The sequence below is a fragment of the Cavia porcellus genome, unplaced genomic scaffold (assembly GCF_034190915.1).
Source record: "Cavia porcellus strain 051 isolate PalLab524CR breed Dunkin Hartley unplaced genomic scaffold, mCavPor4.1 scaffold_29, whole genome shotgun sequence".
NCBI classification, from domain to species: Eukaryota; Metazoa; Chordata; class Mammalia; order Rodentia; family Caviidae; genus Cavia; species Cavia porcellus.
In genome coordinates this window covers 37,422,269-37,442,847 of record NW_026947512.1, presented here as the reverse complement: position 1 = coordinate 37,442,847, position 20,579 = coordinate 37,422,269, and the positions used below count along the sequence as shown (strand labels likewise).

General features: G+C 33.3%; 1 protein-coding gene across 6 annotated transcripts in view; it reads right to left on the bottom strand.

The window, feature by feature from the left end:
- Positions 1–20,579, bottom strand: part of Trmt1l (tRNA methyltransferase 1 like) — a 42,163-nt gene that overhangs the window by 18,144 nt on the left and 3,440 nt on the right. For 4 of the 6 annotated variants that reach the window (XR_010044544.1, XM_063240172.1, XM_063240168.1 and 1 more), the window contains exons 2-10: positions 18,511–18,621; positions 16,839–16,952; positions 12,526–12,590; positions 10,195–10,324; positions 8,538–8,661; positions 7,978–8,075; positions 4,215–4,464; positions 3,230–3,442; positions 2,379–2,569 (exon numbers count right to left, since the gene is read on the bottom strand). Coding sequence is in view for 5 of the 6 variants with exons in the window: in XM_063240172.1 (XP_063096242.1) it covers positions 2,379–2,569; positions 3,230–3,442; positions 4,215–4,464; positions 7,978–8,075; positions 8,538–8,661; positions 10,195–10,324; positions 12,526–12,590; positions 16,839–16,952; positions 18,511–18,621 (1,296 nt within the window). In the remaining variant the exon portion in view is untranslated. The remainder of the gene's footprint in view (positions 1–2,378; positions 2,570–3,229; positions 3,443–4,214; positions 4,465–7,977; positions 8,076–8,537; positions 8,662–10,194; positions 10,325–12,525; positions 12,591–16,838; positions 16,953–18,510; positions 18,622–20,579) is intronic. The other 2 variants (XM_063240170.1, XM_003474875.5) reach the window with 1 other exon arrangement.

Genomic DNA, 20,579 nt, shown 5'->3' with positions numbered 1-20,579 from the left:
AGAAAAACAAACAAAAAACAGATTCAATACCAGGAACACTAAAAACAAATAGCTTTCAGGAGGGATTGCCATAGTAACGCCAGATATTTAGGGGACTGATGTAGGAAAATCACGTCAGCTGAAGAGTCCAAGATTAGCATGGGCAACTCAGTGACATCCCATTTCAAAACCCATAAAGCAAACCAAATATAAAGAAAATGGTATGGTAGAGGTGTATAAATAGATAGTGAATCACTAGAACAGGATGCAAAATACAGCAAGAAATTTAAGTACATTTTAGTATAAGGAAGGGTGAAGCCAGGTATGGTGGTACATGCATTTGGGAAGTTAAGGCAGAAGGACTATTGTGAGTTCCAAGTCAGCGTAGACTACACAGTGAGTTTAAAGCACAGCAATAGTGAGACCTTGTCTCAAAAAACAAAATTTGTATTAAAAAATACAAAAAACAAAATTTTTGCCAGCTACTTCTCATAGGAGTAATACCTAAAACTAAATAACTCAGTAAAGAAATGGGCAAGAGAAATGAGCAGACATTTCACAGAGGAAGAAATATAAATGATCAACAAATATATGGAAAAAAGCTTAACATGTCTGGCTATTAGAGAAATGCAAATTCAAACAATGCTAAGATTTCATCTTCTTCCAGAAAGATGACAATCATTAAGAAATCAAACAACAAATGCAGGTGAGGCTATAATGAAAAATGAATCCTCCTGCATTGTTAGTGGGAATGTAAACTAGTATAACCATATGGAAATCAGTATGGAGCTTTCTCAAAGAACTGAAATTAGAAATTCCATACACATAATCAATCTCCCTGCTAGATATATTCTTAAACAGCTTCAGAAGTATACAGTACTACAAGTACTACAGCAATACATGCATACCAATGTTTATAGCAGCATTTTTTTTTTTTTTTTTTTTTTTGGTACCAGGAATGGAACTCACGAACTTGTACTTGTCAGTCAGGCACTTGTACCACTGAGCTAAATTCCTGGTCTAGCAGCATAATTTGTAGTACCTAAATCCTGAAATTAGTAGATGACTGGATAAAGAAAATGTGATATGTATAAATAATGAAATAATACTCTGCTATAAAGTACACATTTGAGATCTCTATAGGAAAATTGAGGCATCTGAAAAATATAATGTTGGGTAAAATAAATCAGATACACATGCTTAAATACTGGACAGTATTTCTCCTTTGAGTGAAGCAAAGCACAAAGAACATGATAAAGGATAGACAGAAGGGGGCAAGGGAACAGGGAACAGAGAACAGTGAAGTAGGCCAAGGGAACAAGGATGAAGCGTGAGGAAGAAGGCAAAGGGAAACAAGTAGAATAAAGATACACCATATACAAGAACCTAAAAACTGCAATTAATGTAAACATTACATCCTATAAACATGAGCTAAGATTAATAGTATCATCAAGAATGAAAACGAGGGCAGGGAAATTGGAGGAGTACAGAAGAGGGTTAAAAAGGAACAAAAGAAGCAGGCTGTAATATGTACATATAACTACTCCCCATGATGGCTGTACACTGCATGAACTGCAAATGTGATCTAATAAAATAAAAAATTAAAACACACACACAAAAACTAGATGGGTGTTGTGAGGTATGTTATGTATAATTCTAGCACTTGAGAGGCTGAGGTAGGAGGATCTTGATTGAGTTCAAGGCCAGGCCCAGTACTTAGCAAGTACAAAGGCAGCCTGAATACACAGCAATATCTTGTCTTAAAACAAAACAACTTACAGAAAATATTTGTAAGGGAACATAAATTTCCCCTTGTATTCATAAGTCTGACACACAGTATAGATTCAATAAATGTTTACGGAAGTTTTTTTTTTTTTTTTTCTCTTTTTTGAGACAGGGTCTTACTATGCAGTTCAGGCTGGCCTTGACCTCATTTTGTCACCTAGGCTGGTCTCGAACTTGCAATAATCCTCCTGTCTCAGCTTCGAGTGCGGGGATTATAGGTGTGCACCCCTCTCAGCTCTGAACAGTTTTTAATTGGTAGCTTTTTATGTTTATCAAAAAAACCTGGACATTATTTTGATTTGTAACAGTTTAGACAAAAAGATGACAGTCTGGCTTATATTCCTAAGAATAGTTGACAGTGGAAATTTAAAGTTATTTCTAGATGTTTCAAGGCGGGCAGGGGCTACAGAGCATATATTACATAGAATGAGAAAGTAACTTTAATAAAATCACACAAATATCTTGTCTATTAATCAAAGATAATCCAGTATAATAAAAAATAATGTTAGCATTGTAATCATTAAAGTCAAAGGACAATGATATGATTAGGCAAAAACTTACTCACTGGAGGGTTAAAGATAAACAGTACACATTCATGAGGAACTTGAATTTACCTTCCACCATATTACCGTCCTTCTGAAAAATTCTTTCTTCACACCACTGACAATGGATTAAGTACTGAATCTTTTTGGCTGCTTCGTCTGCTGAAGTAGGTCCCCTTAAAGCTCTTACAACCACCAAAACAAAATGTTCCAGAGCCACTGCAAACAGTACTTCTATGCCTTTGTTACATCGGGCTGCAGCTCTATAAAAAAGTAGCAAAAGTTATTTTGGAGTATTATCATTTTCTTTTGTGTACTATATTGTACTATAGTGACAATATTGACATGGACAGTAAACTATGGAGAGGACATGGGAAATCAAGGAAGATTCAAGTTTTAGTAGTAGCAGTGCTTTCAGAAGGTCATTAATATAACTTTTACACAAACTGAGATACACAAAATAAATGGGTCATCAAATGCTGAAGAACTTGGTACAAAATACATGGGCCATCAAAATGCTGTGGAACTTGTGTTTGAGCTAGTAAATGAGTTAGCTAGTTGGTTATTATCTATTATTGCATGTTCAATTACATATTATATTATTCTTCAAGCATAATGTTCTGAATAGCTCAAAAAGTTTCCTTTTTCAACTATTTAAGAAATATTGATGGGAAACAGAATTTTGCAGAATCAAGTCTATAAGCTATCATTTTATTCAAACTATACAAAGATGAAAACATAAATGACTGTCTTCAAAATTCTAACAGAACATAGGTTAAAAACACATTAAATCAAGTCAACACAAAAGATATATGATATGGAGTTTGTATTTCATGCAAGTTTGTATTTCATGCAAAATGAAGTAAACACTTATCTGTAATATCTTTTAGTCATATACCAAAACATACTAGGCAATTTGGTACCTTGCCACTGCAGCTACAACAATTCTGGCTGCTAGTTCCTTGTAATATTCAGTTCGGACAATGTTACAACCATAGTGACGTCTTGCAACATGTTGTGCTTTGGCATATAAGGAACTGATATCTGTAGAAGTCACTGATACTATGCCAAGGTTTCTTATATTTCTGAATGCAGAATCTAGATAGTTCACAGATGTCCCAAAAGGGTCTAGGTGTCTAAAATCAGAAAGAATATGGACATATTTAATTCAAAAGTATACCCCATTGTAATACATTTTTAATGATAAGATGCCATGGATTCAAAAATAGTTTGCAAATTTATTTTAAATACCTAATTGTTTTTAACAATAAAACAAGGCGTCAGGAAGGTGGTAGAGTGCTTCCCAGAATGCTTGGGGTCTAATCTCCAATACTGTAAAAATAACATAAGTATTAAAATGATCATATAGTATGTCCGGCATACAAAAATAAATGTGGTAAAAAGGAAAAGTTCATGTTTAGATATTTTATTTCAAATGTCAGATAATCTAATTGGTTAGGCTAATGTAAAAATCTATTAATTTTTTAATTGGTTGGTTTATCTTTTGGTACTGGAGATTGAACCCAGGAGCATTACGCTACATTCTCACCTCCTCTTTTTTTTTTTTTTTCCTCAGACAAGGTCTTGCCATATAGTTCAGACTGGTTGCATACTCTTGGCAATGCTCCTGCCTCAGCTTCCTGAGTGCTGGCACTGTAGGCACATACCACCATGCCTCAGGTTGTTCTCAACCATTTTTTTAAAAAGTTTGAGATAGGGACTCATTAAGTTGCCCAGGCTAGTCTTGAACTTACGATTATTCTAGTTAGCCTTTTTAGTGGCTGTGATTAAAAAGTCTAATTTAAATAAACAATAATAAAAACAAATTGCTTAAGCTTTTATTTTATCCTCTTTAAACAAATTTCTGAATTTGTTTAACAAATGACAAAGCAAAAATTTTTAACTTACATGAAATCAAAAGATCTCAAATGCATTAGTACATTGGCATCCATTTTGGTCACTTTAATATTACCAAGATTTTCTTCTCCTTCCTCAAGATTATCATCACTCTCTTTCATTTCTTTACTATCCAACACAACTTTCAATTTGTTTAAATGGCAGTTTTCCTGAATCAGTGTTACAGAGTTTTCATTCAAGTCATTAATGGTAACTTTGACTGCATTTCCAAGATGTTTAGCCCACTGCAATCCCATTATACCTTTGGAGAAATAAGAAAATGAGTTTTAAAATTGTAAGAAAGAATAAAAACAGTATGATAAATAAAAAAGTATTTTTAAATTAAAAAAAAAATTTTTTTTTGAGAAAATGTCTCACTATGCAGTCCAGGCTGGTCTTGAATTCATGGCTATTCTCCTGCCTCTGCCTCCCAAGTGCTGGGATTATAGGTGTGCGCCATCATGCCCAGCTAAAATATATTTTAATAAATAACAAATTCCTTTAAAATCTTGTCTTATGATTTTTTTTTTTTTTTAGCATTGGGGATTGAATGCAGAGCCTTCACACTGAGGTAAATCCTTAGTCCTTTTTAAAACATTTTTTATTTTGTGATATGGTGTTGCTAAATTAAATTGCTAAAATGTCCCCATTAGGCTTCAATTTTTGCTCCTTCTGCTTCAGAATCCCAGGATGCTGGAATTACAGGTGTGTGTAACCTCATTTGACTATATTTATTCTACTCTCTTACTAAAAAAGTTACCACCAAAAATGTGCCTCAAACATTTTTATTAATACTTCTAATAGTAGTTTATGATCTGCAAATAAAATCTGTTTTTTATTTTGTAGAATAGGTTAGTTCTTTTCTTACAGAATAGTTTTTCAAACGTAATATTAAAAAAATCTAATAGATAATACAAATCATGTAAATAACAATGGGGTTAATGCTCACAGGGGGGATGGGAAGTTGGAAGTCCTCTTGCTAAAGTTTATGTACCAAAATATGAAAAATAACATTTTTCAAGCACTGAACAAAGGCATCATTTCTGAATAAGTAACCGGAGAGGGTGACATAAGCCCAACCAATATGTATAAGAAAAGTTCCAATGTATGAGAAATGTGTCTAGTAATTGGAAAAATGCATAACTATTGTACATTAAGGACTGTACTTTTTAAAAAATATTTTCACAATAAACTTGTCAGGTGAGCACTAACATCCGCATTTTAGGGATGGCAAACATGCAAAGTGACTGCTACAAAACTCAAAAGAGCTAACAAAAGTACATTAGAAAGGCTGAAAAGATGTACTCTAGCAGCTTTAATGTTTTTAGGTTTAAATAAAAAGATGTGCTAGAGAAAACATTCGGAAATAAAAGTTGGAAAAGTAGCTTGTGATGAGATTATGAAGGAAATTAAATTGCAGTGAAGTCTAGTCTCCAAGCAATAAAGGTGTATGACTTTTCTGATTAAGCAGTAACACTATCAAAGTACTGCTATAGGGGAATGGCTGTTTGGTAGTAGCATGCAAGAAAAAAAAAAAAAGACAAATTGAAGAGAAGAGACAAACTAGAAGTATCAATTAGAGACTACCTCAATAGGGTTTATCACTAAATCATTTAATTAGGAGATATGGAACAGAAAATGTATGCAAGTTATATTTTTAAAAAAATTAGATCTGGTGGCTGAATTGATGTGGGGATGGTGCAAGAAAAAAATTTAAGTGATTTAAATTATACCTGCAAGTGACCCAAAACATATCACCTCATCATTTTTTGTTTTTGCTTTGAGATATTACTAATGATGATACTGATAGTAGCAGCAGCAGTAGTCATACAATACAGATAATACCTAACAGTTTTATAGCATTTGCTACTTAATAGGTACTCTTCTAATGATTTTAAGTGTAATAATTTACTTAAATCTTTACTATTTTAAGATAGGTAGTAGCATCTACTCCCTGCTCAACTCTAACCAATAAACAAATCAAGGTATGATGTCCTGAGGTCATGTGTCATGAGATGAAGTTGCGACTTGTGTCCAGGTTACTTAAATCTTCATTATTTTACGTTAGGTACTGTTGTTCCCTCCTTTTTATAAATGAATGAACAGACGTATAATTTTCTGTGGTCATGCAAGTATCGTGCTGTAAAGCTGGGAGCTAAGTCCAGGCAGTATAGCTCAGTTTATGCTCTTAACCACTACTTTTCCCTAAAAAAAGGAGAGCTTATTCATGCTTTAGTATAAGCTTCTCAAGAATATAGTTTTATAATATTTATGAAGAAAGATTTAGGTTGGGTAGAGTAGATTTTTAGAAATTCTCTATTGTTTCCATGATCTTTACTATAAAAATTCTTCTGGGAAAAATGTGGTAAACCTTCAAAACTGCAGGATAGGCATTGATCATCATGATACAAAAAGACTCATCAGTTGTAAGTATTCTTTATCCCTGGTAGTGGGAATCAAACTCAGGACCTTGGGCTTGCCAGGCAGGTGCTATGTCGCACTGAGCTATATCCCTGACCCAGTTGCAAACATTCTTGAAAAAAAAAATTCTTAACTAGATTTGCTCAAACTATCAATTTTTAAAAATATAGGAGATACAAAAATGTTGCACGGGGCCAGGGATTTAGCGCAGTGGCATAAGTGCCTGCCTGGCAAGTGTGAGGTCATAAGAGTTCGATCCCCAGTACAAAAAAAAAAAAAGCTACATGAACTATGGCAACAGTTAACAAAAACCTTGATAGCCAGAAACTCTACAGATCAAAAGATTTATGTCAACAAATAACCAACCCCTCCCTCATATATACTCATAATGACAGAAGGGAGATTAAAACAATAGTCTTTTGATTCTAATGTGAATTCCCTAAAATGAGATGATTAAAACATATTAAATAATTATTTGTAATCTTTTCAGCTGTGATGATATCACAATTTTTTTTTCCCCCAATGGTAGGAATTAATTCCAATGGCCTTCACACTAAGCTACAAACCCAGCCCTATATCTTTTCATTTTGGCTAGGGTCTTTACTAAGTCACTAAGTCTCCCAGGCGGGGCTTGAATTTGGAATCATCTTGCCTTACTTTTCCAGAATGCCAGGTTTATAGTATACCAAGAGCCTGGGTTGTGGTTCTACTTTTTTTTTTTTTTTTTTTTTTGTCTTTTTTGTTTTTATCGGTACCAGGGATCAAACTCACGACTGCCTGCTTACAAGGCAGGCGCTTATGCCGCTGAGCTAAATCCCCAACCCCTGTGGTTCTACTTTTTAAAGTCTTTATCTTTTAGACATCTGACTTAAATATTTACATGAAATGAAATGTTCATAGTTTATTTAGAAATCTGGGGATGGAGGGACCAAGTCAATGGTGGCAATCCTATGGCATACATGCTGAAGTGGGCAAGCAGAGCACCCCGTGTTGGCACTCTGGTTCAACTGCAATGTTGACACTCTGTGATAAGTAAGTAAGTGGGTTTTGGGTTGAAGTTTGGGCACTTGGTCTCTAAAAGGTTCACCATAACTGGATGAGTGTATGTGAGAATGGGGTTACAGGTAAAGTAAGACTGATCATGAGTTTATTATTTTTGAAGTGAGCAATGGATGCACAGGGATTTGTTATACTCTTTCAATATCTGAAATTTTTCACAATGAAGAAATTAAAAAGTTTTTGGATCTTTACATCAAAATATTTTGCTGGTATGGTATCAATTTGATTTCCTAACAAAAGCTATTATACAAGCCTGATAAATAAAATGACATTTCAAACAAACTTCCTTACTTACCAGTGGCTCCGAAGGCATCTAGACATTCCAACGGTTTGCGTTCCTCAGTCAGAGCAGCCAACGTACAGAATATTAGTTGTCTAGAAGGAAATAATAATCTGAAATAATTTTACAGTCATATGGCTTCTATAGTGTAGATTTTATTTTATTTAAGAAAATTGAAAATGGGGGCTTCCTAGTAATAGTACAAACTACTTTGAAAAGAAATCTAAAAAAACTTAATCTTGATTTAATAGTGTAAGACCTAAAAGTTTATGAAATAAAGCAATGAAACTAACTGGATCCCATTTAATAAACATTCTCCCATTTATTTACTAACAAAATTTGCCTACAAGAGGACAAGACTATTTAGTAATTATATAAAGTCAGGCCTGTTTTACTCTCTGAAAAATAAACTGGCTTGGTAGAAAAAAACAGAATTACTCTGAGAAAAAGTTAAAATAGATGCATTTCAATCTGCATATAGCTTTAAATTTTAATATATTACAACATAAGAGTTAAGCAAAGGTACATCTGTAATGATTTGAAATATTTTATAATCCTATTTTCAATTATCTTACCGATTTAGTTTCATTTTGGGATTAAAATAGGAATCTGTTTTCTGAGGTACGGAATAGTTAGGACAAACTTGTACATCTGTCTCTGCTTCTTTCAAAATTTCATTAGATGGTTTAGTAGTAGAAGCTAAGATAGAAAAAAAAAACAAATTTCAGAGAAATACATAATTCTAAACATCTAAAACAATTTGTATTTGAATAATATATTATTTTGTGTTAATGTAGAGAGGTAGCCAGATTACAAAATTGATTTATTCATTGCTATTTCTGGAAAAGAGTTGTATTCAAGTACAAACATTTGATAAATGAAAGTGTTATGACGGTTGTTTTTCTTCTTCTTTTTTGGTGTGTGTGTGTGTGTGTGTGTGTGTGTGTGTGTGTTTGGGAACAAGGTCTTCCTTTGTAGTTCGGGCTGGCCTTGAACTCACTATGTAGCCCAGGCTGGCCTCAACTCAGTGACTGTCCTGCCTCAGCCTCCGCAGTGCTAGGATTAAAGGCATGTGTCACTATGCCTAGCAGTACCTGAAATTTATGATGAATGAAAAAGTATCTTCACTTAAAATCCTGCACATTGATACATTTATGATATACCTAAGGACAATCACCTTAAAATGAAGCAAGGGATCCTAAAATAATAAATCAAATACCACATGTTTGTACAGGCCTGGTTGCAAAATATATTTTACAGGGCTATCTATAATTGTTAAGAAATGAGTTTAAATAACTTTGATTTTATTCTATTTCCATCACAGCAGTTTAACAATCAGTATACTCATAATTTAAAATCACAAATTATATTCAAATATATATTAGAACCCTTTAGTTATACTCAAAATACTGATGTTATGAATATTCAAGAAGTGAAACATAAGGAACTGAGATCCTCTGTTTGGTTCTTGATATTATAATCACACATTAACTGAATGGCAACCATGTTTCTCTTTCTACAATGCCTAAGGATAGTAATTTTCCTTAGTGTTACATAACCTGCTATGCCCACTAAATAGGTATATAACATATCTCACAATAATAGCATTTTCAAAGTTCTGTGAGAAAAGCTTTATAGAAAATTATCTCAGTAACTTTTTTTTTTCCAATTCTTAAGGATATATACAATCATTCTAGATGTACAGAAGTTAATTATTACATACTGTGCATTATATAGGCTACAGGGGTTAACTTTTTTTTTTTGAGACAGGATCTCACTATGTAGCCAGGCTGTCTTCCAACTTGAAGCAGTCCTCCTGCCTTAGCTCCCCAAGTGCTGGGATTACAGGTGTGTACCACAGGCTCAGCAAGTGAAAGGCCAAGCAGCTATTAATTTGATATTACCCAGGATAAAGGTTTTTATTTCACTCTGTCTAGTGTTTTCTATCCAGTGTTTTTATACCAGTAACACAGTTTTTGTGTTAAAAGCTGTCATTAGGAAAACCTGTATTTTCTTGAGTACCACTTTATATTTTTACACCATTTACCAAAGACATCTGTTAAAAGTTATTAGGAAATTCACAAAAAGAAAAATAAATTGAAGTGATACATTGGTAGACAACTGAAATATTTAGTTTAACCAGTGTATTTTATCTGCCAATTGTGTAAAAAGTATATCTGGACTATTTTTAAGATCTACTTAGTAATATTTTAATGAGATTGCTCAACTTACCAACAATATAACTGGACTTAGTCTCTCCTTTATTCACATGACGCCTAACATGTCCTAGCATATCAGTTCTTCTGGTGATTGTTGCTGAACAAATGATACAATGATAATGGGCGCCCATTTTACTGGATATCTATCAAACAGAGTATTTAATTTAAGTAAGTTACTAAGACAATGAGTAGAAGTTTCAAATTGCAAATATGGTAATGTTTCTTGGGTGTAATGGCATAGAAAATGTTAATTTTGCCATGTACTTTACCTATATTTACATATGCTTTTAAATCTTAAAATTATAGTAGGTTAAATTTGTTTCCTAGTTTTTCTATCCATTCTACTCAGTAAATAACTACACTGTATCTTCCATAAGGTGCATTATAAATGGTGTCATGTTGACTATGGTGTACTGATAAATGCTAAACTGGCAATAAAGTTCTTTTTTTTAAAGACAGGGTCTCCCTTTGCAGTTCAGGCTGGCCTTGACCTCACTTTGTAGCCCAGGCTGGTCTCGAACTCACAATGATCCTCCTGCCTCAGCATCCCTGCTGGAATTACAGGCATGAGCCACCATGCCCAGCAATTCTAAATTATAGTATTTTCAAACTTCTTTGCTATAAATACTCTATGAAGCTATAATTGTGATTAATTCCAAACTAACAATTTGAAATTAGGGAATGTGAGACTGGACAGAGATGTCCAATATTGCATCATTATAAAACACTGCCTATATACAGATGAAAACAGATAATAGTAAAATAAAATGTAACCTGGAATGCTGAATATTTATTACCCTTACTTTTTAGTTATAACATATTTCTAAGTTTATATGATTTAATATTTAATTATATTTAATCACCAGCTCATAAGATTTCTGAAAATCTGAGCGAGCTCTAGCAACCCCACTAAATGTTAGATGTATAAGATTATTTTTATAAATTGTAATTTCTCATTTAGCTGAAAATAAAGCAACGTTTACTATGTCTGTTTACTAGTTTTGATACCTTTTACTCTTATTGCTATCCTCTATTTAATTGTGACTTTATAGATAGTACAGAATAGACAAGAATATTACACATGGTTTTTACAGTTATTATACTAAAAATACTTTGGATTGAGCTGATGGGCCAGACCAGGCAGTGCACTTACTACTGTTTAAAGCAAGTTTTGTTCTTTTCTTTTTTCTTCTTTCTTTCTTTATTTTTTGGCTGTGCTGGGTGTCAAACCCAGGGCTTCATACATTAGGAAAATGCTCTCATAACTAAGCTACACTTATAGCTCAAGAATCCTTTATTCTCATTACTTTATTGTTTTCAGTGACCTAAAGGAAAAATTCTACATGAGGATCTGTCAAAATAAAATGCATTCAGGAGCATGTCACAAAAACATTTACAGTTTGTATTATCCTTTGATAACTCTATTCTAAAAATAAACATATCTACATGTAAAGTTATAGTATTAAGATGTCAGAGTTTCTAGATTCTGTCAAATTAAGTTTCAAATGAACATGGGAAAAGAATATGAAATTGAAACATACTATGATATTTACTAACTCACAGATATTTGGATCTCCTATTTCATGATCAAAATTTATTTTTTTTTCTTTTTTACATTTTTAATTTTTTGCAGTACTCGACATTGAACTCAGGGCCTCACAATGGTAGGCAAGCACTCTAATGCTGAGGTATATTCACAGTCCTTTTAAAAATGTTATTTGGAGATAGGGTCTTGCTAAATTGCCTAGGATGGCCTTGAACTTGTGCTGTCATGCCGTGGCTGGCCTCCTGAGTTGCTAGGATTACAAAATCTTTTTTTTCCATCATTTTTTATTAGTATATGTTTGCAATACATAAAGAAAATTCATCTAAAAATTATTCTATTTAAATTGTACATTTCAAAATTATTAAATTGGTTTTCATTTTGAACATAAAAAGCAATTTAATTGAAACTAAAAATTAAAAAATAAGTTCAATAGAATAAATTTTTATACATTTCATAGTTTCCCCTTTATTTTGTTGGTCTTATTTCTTTTTCACATCCAAAGGTTTACTTACTTGACAAAAACACAAAGTGATATTATCTTGAAGGGAGAGAGAAATACGGTTAGTGAACTCTATAGCTTACATTATACATTTTTCATATTTTTTTCTATTATGACCCTCTAAAAGCACTCAGATACAGAATTTTAAAGTAACTGCACTGCTATTATGCACATTTTAGTTTTAAATCAAGAATCACTTCTTAGCTTTTTGAGTAGGTTTAAGTGTTATTATAAAGCAAATAAATATGACATTTTCTTTAAAAAAGATAAAACTGAAAATAAATCTAACATCTGATTACCTGTTCTCCAATAATGTTTGGTTTTACTGGTCGACAAGGTAAGTGGCAAATGCACATCCTAAAACCTAGAATGGAAAATGGTTGGTTGTCACTAAATATTCAACTAGCATTAAAAATTATGAATGAATTTTATTTGCTAAGAATTAAGATTAACTTTTTTCCTTTCCTTTTCACTATGTAGTTTAGACTGGATTTGAACTCTGTAGCCCAGACAAGTCTTACACTCCCATCAATCCTTCTGGGGTTATAGGCATTAGCCACCACACTTGGCTGGGATTAACTTTACACTTACGTCATAATTATTTAGCTTTGGTTTATACATGAGACATATATTTAAACAAACACAGGTGATATTTTAAATTCTGATTTTTTTGCCTGTTTTGTTTTTCGATTAGCTGTTTTAGGTAAGTGCTCTCAGACTGGACGACATTCCTAGACCCTTTTATTTTTATTTTGAGACAGGATCTTACAAAATTGCCCAGGCTAACCTTGAATTTGTGATCCACCTTGTAACTTTCCCAAGTGCTGGGATCATAGACATTCATCATCGCACCTGGCAGTATGCAGTTTTATCAAATACTTTGCCTCTTTAACTTTTACTTTAAGCTTCATCTTTGCTTTGTGCTATATTTTGCTACTCTAGCCTTTACCTCATCTATGACACTATCTTGGTTCACTTTACTTTTTTTTTTTTTTTGAGACAAAGTCTTGCTATGTAGCCCAGAGTGGCCTCCAATTCATGGTTTTCCTGCCTCAGCCTCCCAGGAGGTGGGATTAAGAGGGTGTATTACCATGCTGAGCTTCTTTTCCCATCTTTCTTGATCTACTTTACAAATCTTTTTCTGATTTTCACACCCTAAAATGTAGATATTCCTTAGGCTGGGTCAGCTATGTGCATTTTTTCCATGGTAATTTAAATTACTTTCATGATTTATTTCATGATTATGTTATTAGAAAGAATGCCAAATTATAGGTGAAGTTAATAAATCATCCTTAAAAGCAAAATCCTCATTTCCAGTTGCCTATTAAGTATCAATGAATGATTAATTTGGCTAGCATCTCAAAACTTACTCAAACTAGTTAAGTTTAATGAACTCCTTACCCCCCTTTTTTTTTTACAGTGCTAGGTACTGATCCCAGAGCCTTGTACTTGCTTAGTAAGTGCCCTACCACTGAGCTACATCCCCAGCCCTTATCAATTCGTCTTGAACCATGTCTACTTTTTAGATAAATGATAATGACTTAGTCTCTCCTAACTCAAGCTATCTTCTAGTTTACAGGTCACCACTCTTTTTCTTTTTGTAACTTACATCTAGTCATCCCTCTTATATATAAAATACCCCAAAACTCAGCCTGGTTGACTTGTTTTTCCCATCGATAAATATATCTATGGTTATCTCATGGTTAAGTACTACCGTATGCTGACAAATGCCAAATGTATACCTCTAGCCCCAACCTCTCCCTGAAACCCCAGTTTATGTACATACAGATGAATCTGGTCTGTGGCCAGCATGCTGCCTGACCTCTCTTTGGAGATAGGGTCTCAGTATGTAGTTCAAATTGGCCTTAAATATCCTATGTAACTCAGGTTGTCCCTGAACTTTTAAATTTTCTGTCTCAGCCTCGCAAGTGCTGGGGTTATATAGGTGTACCACGACATCAAGCTCTTTTTTAATGTTAAAAATATATGAGTAAAAGGAAGTTTTGAGAGCTGGGTGTCATGGCACACATCTGTAAAGTCTAGCACCTGAGAGGCTGAGGCAAGACGATCTTTACAAATTTGAGGTCACATATTGAGTTTAAAGCCAATCTAAACTACATAGCAAGACACTTTCTCAGAACAATAAATAAACAACAAAAACAAGGAAAAAAAAAAGAAAAAGGGAAGCTTGTTACTTATATACACTAACTATATTACACATTTTATATGTAGCTCAGTATAATTTCTTTTCATTTGACATGGCTCAGGAAAAGGCTAGACACAACTAGAGGTTACCTAGCATCTCCACTTAAATGTATTTCAGTCTTTATATTCCTAAACTTGGTGTCTGGGCATTCTTCCTCACTTCTGGTCCCAATGCAGGTGTCTCCAGCTCAAAATAAGACAATTTCATTTTTTTGGTTGCTTAACTCCTAAATTCAAACGTTCTTGAGTTTTTTTCCTTAAATCTTACATTCAGTGCAAAAGCATGTGTCTTGTTGCTCCTACCTTCAACATATTTGCCAACTACTTAGAAGCCTGTCATTTAATATTAAGTTTTTTTTTTTTTTTGAGACATGGTCTTGCTAACTTGCCCAGGCTAGCCTCAAACTTGTGATTCTCCTGCCTCAGCCTTCAGAGTAGCTAGGGTTACAGGTGTGAGTTACCACAGCTGTTGCAAGCCATGTAAGAGAAGAAAATAAGAGACCAAACCTAAAAGATAAACAATGGCAGAAATAGGTGTGGTGATACGTTTATAATTTCTGTACTCAGGGAACCTGAGGTATGAGGATTATTAAGTCTGAGTTAGCCTGGGTAATTTAGTAACTTAGTGATATCCTGTTCTGAATTTAAAAAAAAGGGATGGGGATGTAGATCAGAGTGAAGGCCTGGGTTCAATCTCCAATACTGGCAGTGGGGTGGGGAAGGATATAGAAGAAAATTTTAAATCAAAATAAAATATTTTTTGCTAAGAAGTCAGTAACATATTCATATATAGTTAAGAGACACTATGGCCTCAGAATTAATTTCTAATTCTCTTTTGCCTAAATAATGACAACCTTTTACCAGTATGAAGAAAATAGCTCTGGCTTCTTTTCTGCAGGTCTCATATTAGATATTTTATCCACTTTGGTTGAAATGTCCCATAAGCATTATTTAACAATTTCTGTATCACATGATCATATCCAATTATAGTTATATACATGTTTAAGATTGATATTTAGGGGTTTTGGAGCGGGACATTTCTGTTATTATTCAAATGGAATATTATGAAATCTTCCTTATATAACTGCTGTTTTCATTAGTAGTCTTCTATGGAAATACTTCCAAGTTAGCTGGCATATATAGAATATATTCCTTCAACGGTCGCCTATGTCTTTACCCTCTGAGTCTTCCTATTAAGTTTATTAATTCTAAGTTTTGTCAAAAAGTACACAGCGTAATGGATATCCTTGTACATCTATCCTTGCACAATGATTCTTTTACTTCTATAGCACTCACGAGAAAAACTGCCTAATGGAATGATCTATATTTAAATTTTAAAAAATAGTTACAAATTTTTCCAAAAATGATGTAATAATTCATTATTTCAGAATTTAGGAAGTATTTTAACTTGATAAAATCTTATTCTTTTAACTTTATTCTTTTCCCTATGAATCCTCCTGTTAAATTTATTTCCCCAAATTGTATTTTTGTCATAATTTTTTTTCTAATTTCCATTTATCTACAGTAGAAAGACTATATTCTCACAACTTTCTGAACATTTTTAACTGTAGTAGTTTAAGCCATTAGCAGAAAGATGTTATCTGTTTTTTTCAATATTGATGCTAATCGTCTTATTTTCTTATTGTACTATATTTATCTTGCCTTCCAAAATATGCGTAAAAGTTGTTCTATTAAAGAAGGCAATGTAAACTTGTTTATTTACTTATGTTTTGGTTTCTGAGACAAGATATCATTTTTGTAATTCACGCTGGCCCTGAACTTGTATTGATCCTCCTGCCTCAGCCTCCTGAGTGCTGCGATAAACAGGTGTGTATCATCATGCCCAGTTAATATGTAAGATAGTGTTCAATAGGCAACATAGATTCCTAAAGCCAGAATACCCAGTATAAAACAGGTGCTTACTAAATTATTTTATTTTTCTGTGGTACTAGCGACTAAATCTGAACCTTTGCACTGAGTTATATCCCTAGTTTTTTAAAATTTTTTGAGACAGGTTTTGCTGAGTCTCTAAGTTGCCCAGGCTGGTATCAACCATGTGATCCTCTTGCCTCAGACTTCCAGGGTACTGTCATCACAGGCATGTGCCACTAATACCTGGTTATAAATGTTTATTAAGCTGAACTTGTGCCATATGTATATACTTGCCTATAGATATGTATGGACTTTTATTCAATACATCAAAAATGGGACATTTTATCTTTATTTAGAACCAAGATTTGAACTCATGACTTCGTGCTTGCCTGTGCTGCTGAGCTAGATTCCCAGCCCTATCTCTCATAATTTAAAACTGAAAATGTTTAATTATGCTCCCAAATAAAATTTTAATACAAGTAACAACTGCTGAATTTCACGTACATAATTTCTTAGTAAGCACAAAAATACTAACCTTCAAATTCAACTGAGATTTTCCAGTGTAAATTCTGAAGGTGTCGACGAAGCTTATGAGTGTTACAAGCTCTGAATTTTTCCTTAGGACATAATGGACAAGCCTGTTTATTTCCTTAAAAAGAAAAAAAGCCCAATAAAGCACAGAATATTCTAGATATAAGGGTCTGGACTTAGCTACAATACACCTAACAAAGGCCTTTTCCATGTTTTCCTCCCATTTTTTTTAGTCTTTTTTTTTTTTTCCCTTAAAGGAGAAGAATAAAAAAAGTATGTAAATAAACTTTCTTAACTTTAGGGGAAAGGCATGATCCCTTACCCAGAAGGTAATTCATAATAATTGTACACATGATTAATGATTGATTCCTTTATTCTCTCTGTGGCTAGCTGATGCCCTTTTTGCCACTAACAATGCAGAAACTGAAGAAATATAAACTGTATGATAGTTTCTAGCTAAACGGGTTTGCCACATAGGGTATTATTTTGAACTTTGGACAGGGAAAGGACAGAAATTTTCATACTCTCAGAGGAAGAGTTGGGCAGAGATGCATACATTATCTGCTATGGTATTCTATTATGCTGGTAGCAACAAAGATAGCTAACATATGGAGGTAGAAAAACAGAGTAAATATAGGAAGTATATGAGATGTAATAGAATTGCTATTCTGAAACAAGAGGGCATGATTAGGGTCATCAATCAAAATTTCATTATATTAGTGAACTTGTAAATTCTTCCTTCATTAACATATTCCCCAAAAGATTATGCATCATCAAAATACATCTTATTTAATTAGAAGTGCTTCTCAAATAAGAGCTTTAATAGTGTTCAAAAGAATTAAAAAAATAAAATATACAGAAATAACCAGTAATGTAGTAATTTTTAACCTAATAAATTTTTCAACTACAAAACAATGCAAGAATAGGTAAAATTTATTTTTTACATACATTCTCTACTTCAAAAAAATACCAGGCGCTCTTTATAAAAACCAAGCATTAGACTGGAGAACAGAATAGAATAAAAGAACTAAGAGACACTGATAAAACTGTGAACTTGTATTAGCTCTAAATTGAGACTTTTACATAAAAAATTTCTAACTTGTTTATTTATTTACTGTCTTTTTGAGACAGAATCTCACTATGCAGTTCAGGCTTCTTGTTTACTTTTTTTTTTGTCTTTTTCATTTTTATCGGTACCGAGGATTGCACTCACGACAGCCTGCTTGCAAGGCAGGTGCTTATGCCACTGAGCTAAACCTCCAGCTCCAGTTCAGGCTTGTTGTGAACTCACTTTGAAACTCAGGCTGGCCTTGAACTTCCAGTAATTCTCCTGCCTCAGCTTCCTGAGTGCTGGGATTACAGGCATACGCCACCACACCCAGCTACATTCATATTACTTAAAACACTGTTTTGGGGATCTCTTACTTGTAGGCAATACAATACCTAATTAAAACAATAGACAGCTTTTAAATTTCTGTGAGACTGTAAATTCCTTGAGGAGTATTAATTTATACCACAGCACCTTTGCACATAGAAAGTGATCAGTTTCCTGGGTTTAAAAAAAGCGTTTTTTCCTATCCTTCTAATTTAATAAGATAAACAAGTCTATCATCAGCAAACTTTTTTTATGAGCTGAAAAATAATCAGTCAAATTAAGGGAGGGGGCATAGAAATACCTGTATCAAGATTATCACAGTTCAGTGAACTGGTAGAGTCAAAATCTCCTTCAGTTTCAAAAACTAACTTCTCTAGATCAGCAAGCTGCCTTTGAATTGAGATGTGTCTCTCTGCAAGAAAATTTTAAGAATTAGAAAATCCTGTTTTAACAATTTAAGTGCCATTTTTATTTGATCACATCACATGCCAGTTTATACTTTTATTTTCTATAGTATAGTGTTTTAGAAGCTAAATGGAAAATACTACAACAGTTTAGTTTATTAAATCAGCAAAGCACTTCACAAAGTAAAAGTTGGAAAAAAAACTCCAATGCTTATCTTCACAGCTTTAACATTTCACTTAATATAACTCTACAAAAAGTTTCTACCCTGAAACTTTGTCATGTTTTCTGTCTTAAAGAACTTTCAATTATGTTGGAGAATATGTTAATTCTGTAATATAAATTATACAATTAATGTTAATACTGTGATACATAGTAGAATGAGTTTCAGAGGTAAGGTAGTACTATTTTGGGAATACAGAAGAATTAGTAATTAATTCTAACATACTACTAACAGTATTTTACTGAAGAAGCAGCATTATTTAAGGTATGAACAGAATTTCCATTAGATTTGATGACTGGCTTTATAAACTGAAAAAGAAAAACCTGAGCAAAAACATCCTGAAACATAAAAACCATAGCCATTCTTACTCAGCTCTTGGCTAGAATGTAGTTAGTATGCTTGGGGGGACAGAGTGTATAGAATATAGTTGGTATGTTTGCGGGGACAGAGGGTATAGAAGAATATGCAGCCAGAACTGTAGTATATAGATCATGGGAGGCATAAAATTTATGCAGGTTTATATAAGACTCTATTCTTCAGGCAATAAGTGGTTTCAAGTTTTGGAGTCCAAAACATGTTTATCATACTCTTGATTAGGTATAGTGTGATGGATCCCTGAAGCCTATTAAATCCACTGATTAATATGGATGGACAAAATCTGAAAGTGATGGGATGTAGGTATTTACAAGAAAGGCTGAGTAAAAAGAATTAAAGCAGCCATAGAAAAGATAAACAGTAAAGAGAATCAAGGTGATAAAGAAGTCCCAGAAGTCTGTAAAAGACATGCTCAATATTATGTAGTACAAACAGTTGTAAATATCACAAAGTATATAGAAAAGTCTCTGGTGACCTTCAAAAATGATGGTACAGTGAGGTTTTTGGGTATACAAATGAAATGAAAAAGAAAGAAAATACTGAAAATCAGTACAATCATTTTTTCAAGAATTTTGACACTGTGACCTGTCTTCTTCTCTTAAGCTTCACTCATTTGTGTAATTTGTGTATTTTGCTGTTTCTTTATAAACAAGCAGTAAGAAGGCTTAGGCTATGCCTTATTTTTCTGATGGCTAAGTGCCCAGTGCATACAGCAAGCCCTAGTCTGTTAAAATTAAAAAAAAAGATTATTAGTCTTTTGGCTGTAGTAGCACACTGTATTAATAATCTTAGAATTTAACTCAGCACTATCATATATTTCTGCTTAAATTAAAAGATGATTTTCTACTTTATTTTTAAATGAGCAAAACCAAAAAACTATAAATACTGGCTAACGTCTTATACTAGGTATTGTTCAAATGACTTACAATGCATACACTTTCTATAACTAGGGAAAATTTTTCCTGCTTGATCAAGAACTTTCTATTATGTGTAATCCTAGTACTTGACAGGTTAAGGAAGGAAGATGGTGAGTTCAAGATCATAGAGAAACCCTGTCTCACAACAAACAAATGAAAAAACTTTGATTACTAAGTTTGGCAGTAACAGTCAAGAAATGAATTCACATAGCCAGTAGTGGTGGTGTATATCCATAACACAAGGATTCTCTGAGGCTGAAGCAGGAGGTTCTAAAGTTCTAGCCCACCTAGAAAAATTTGTGATTTGGTGAGACTCTGTATCAGAATAAAAAATAAAAAATGGATTGGAGATGCAGCACAGTGCAAAGACTCTATATTCAATCTCTAGTACAAAAACAAACAAAAAAACCAAGTGTACAAAACAACCTATATTTGTCTTGGCTTTAACAGTTC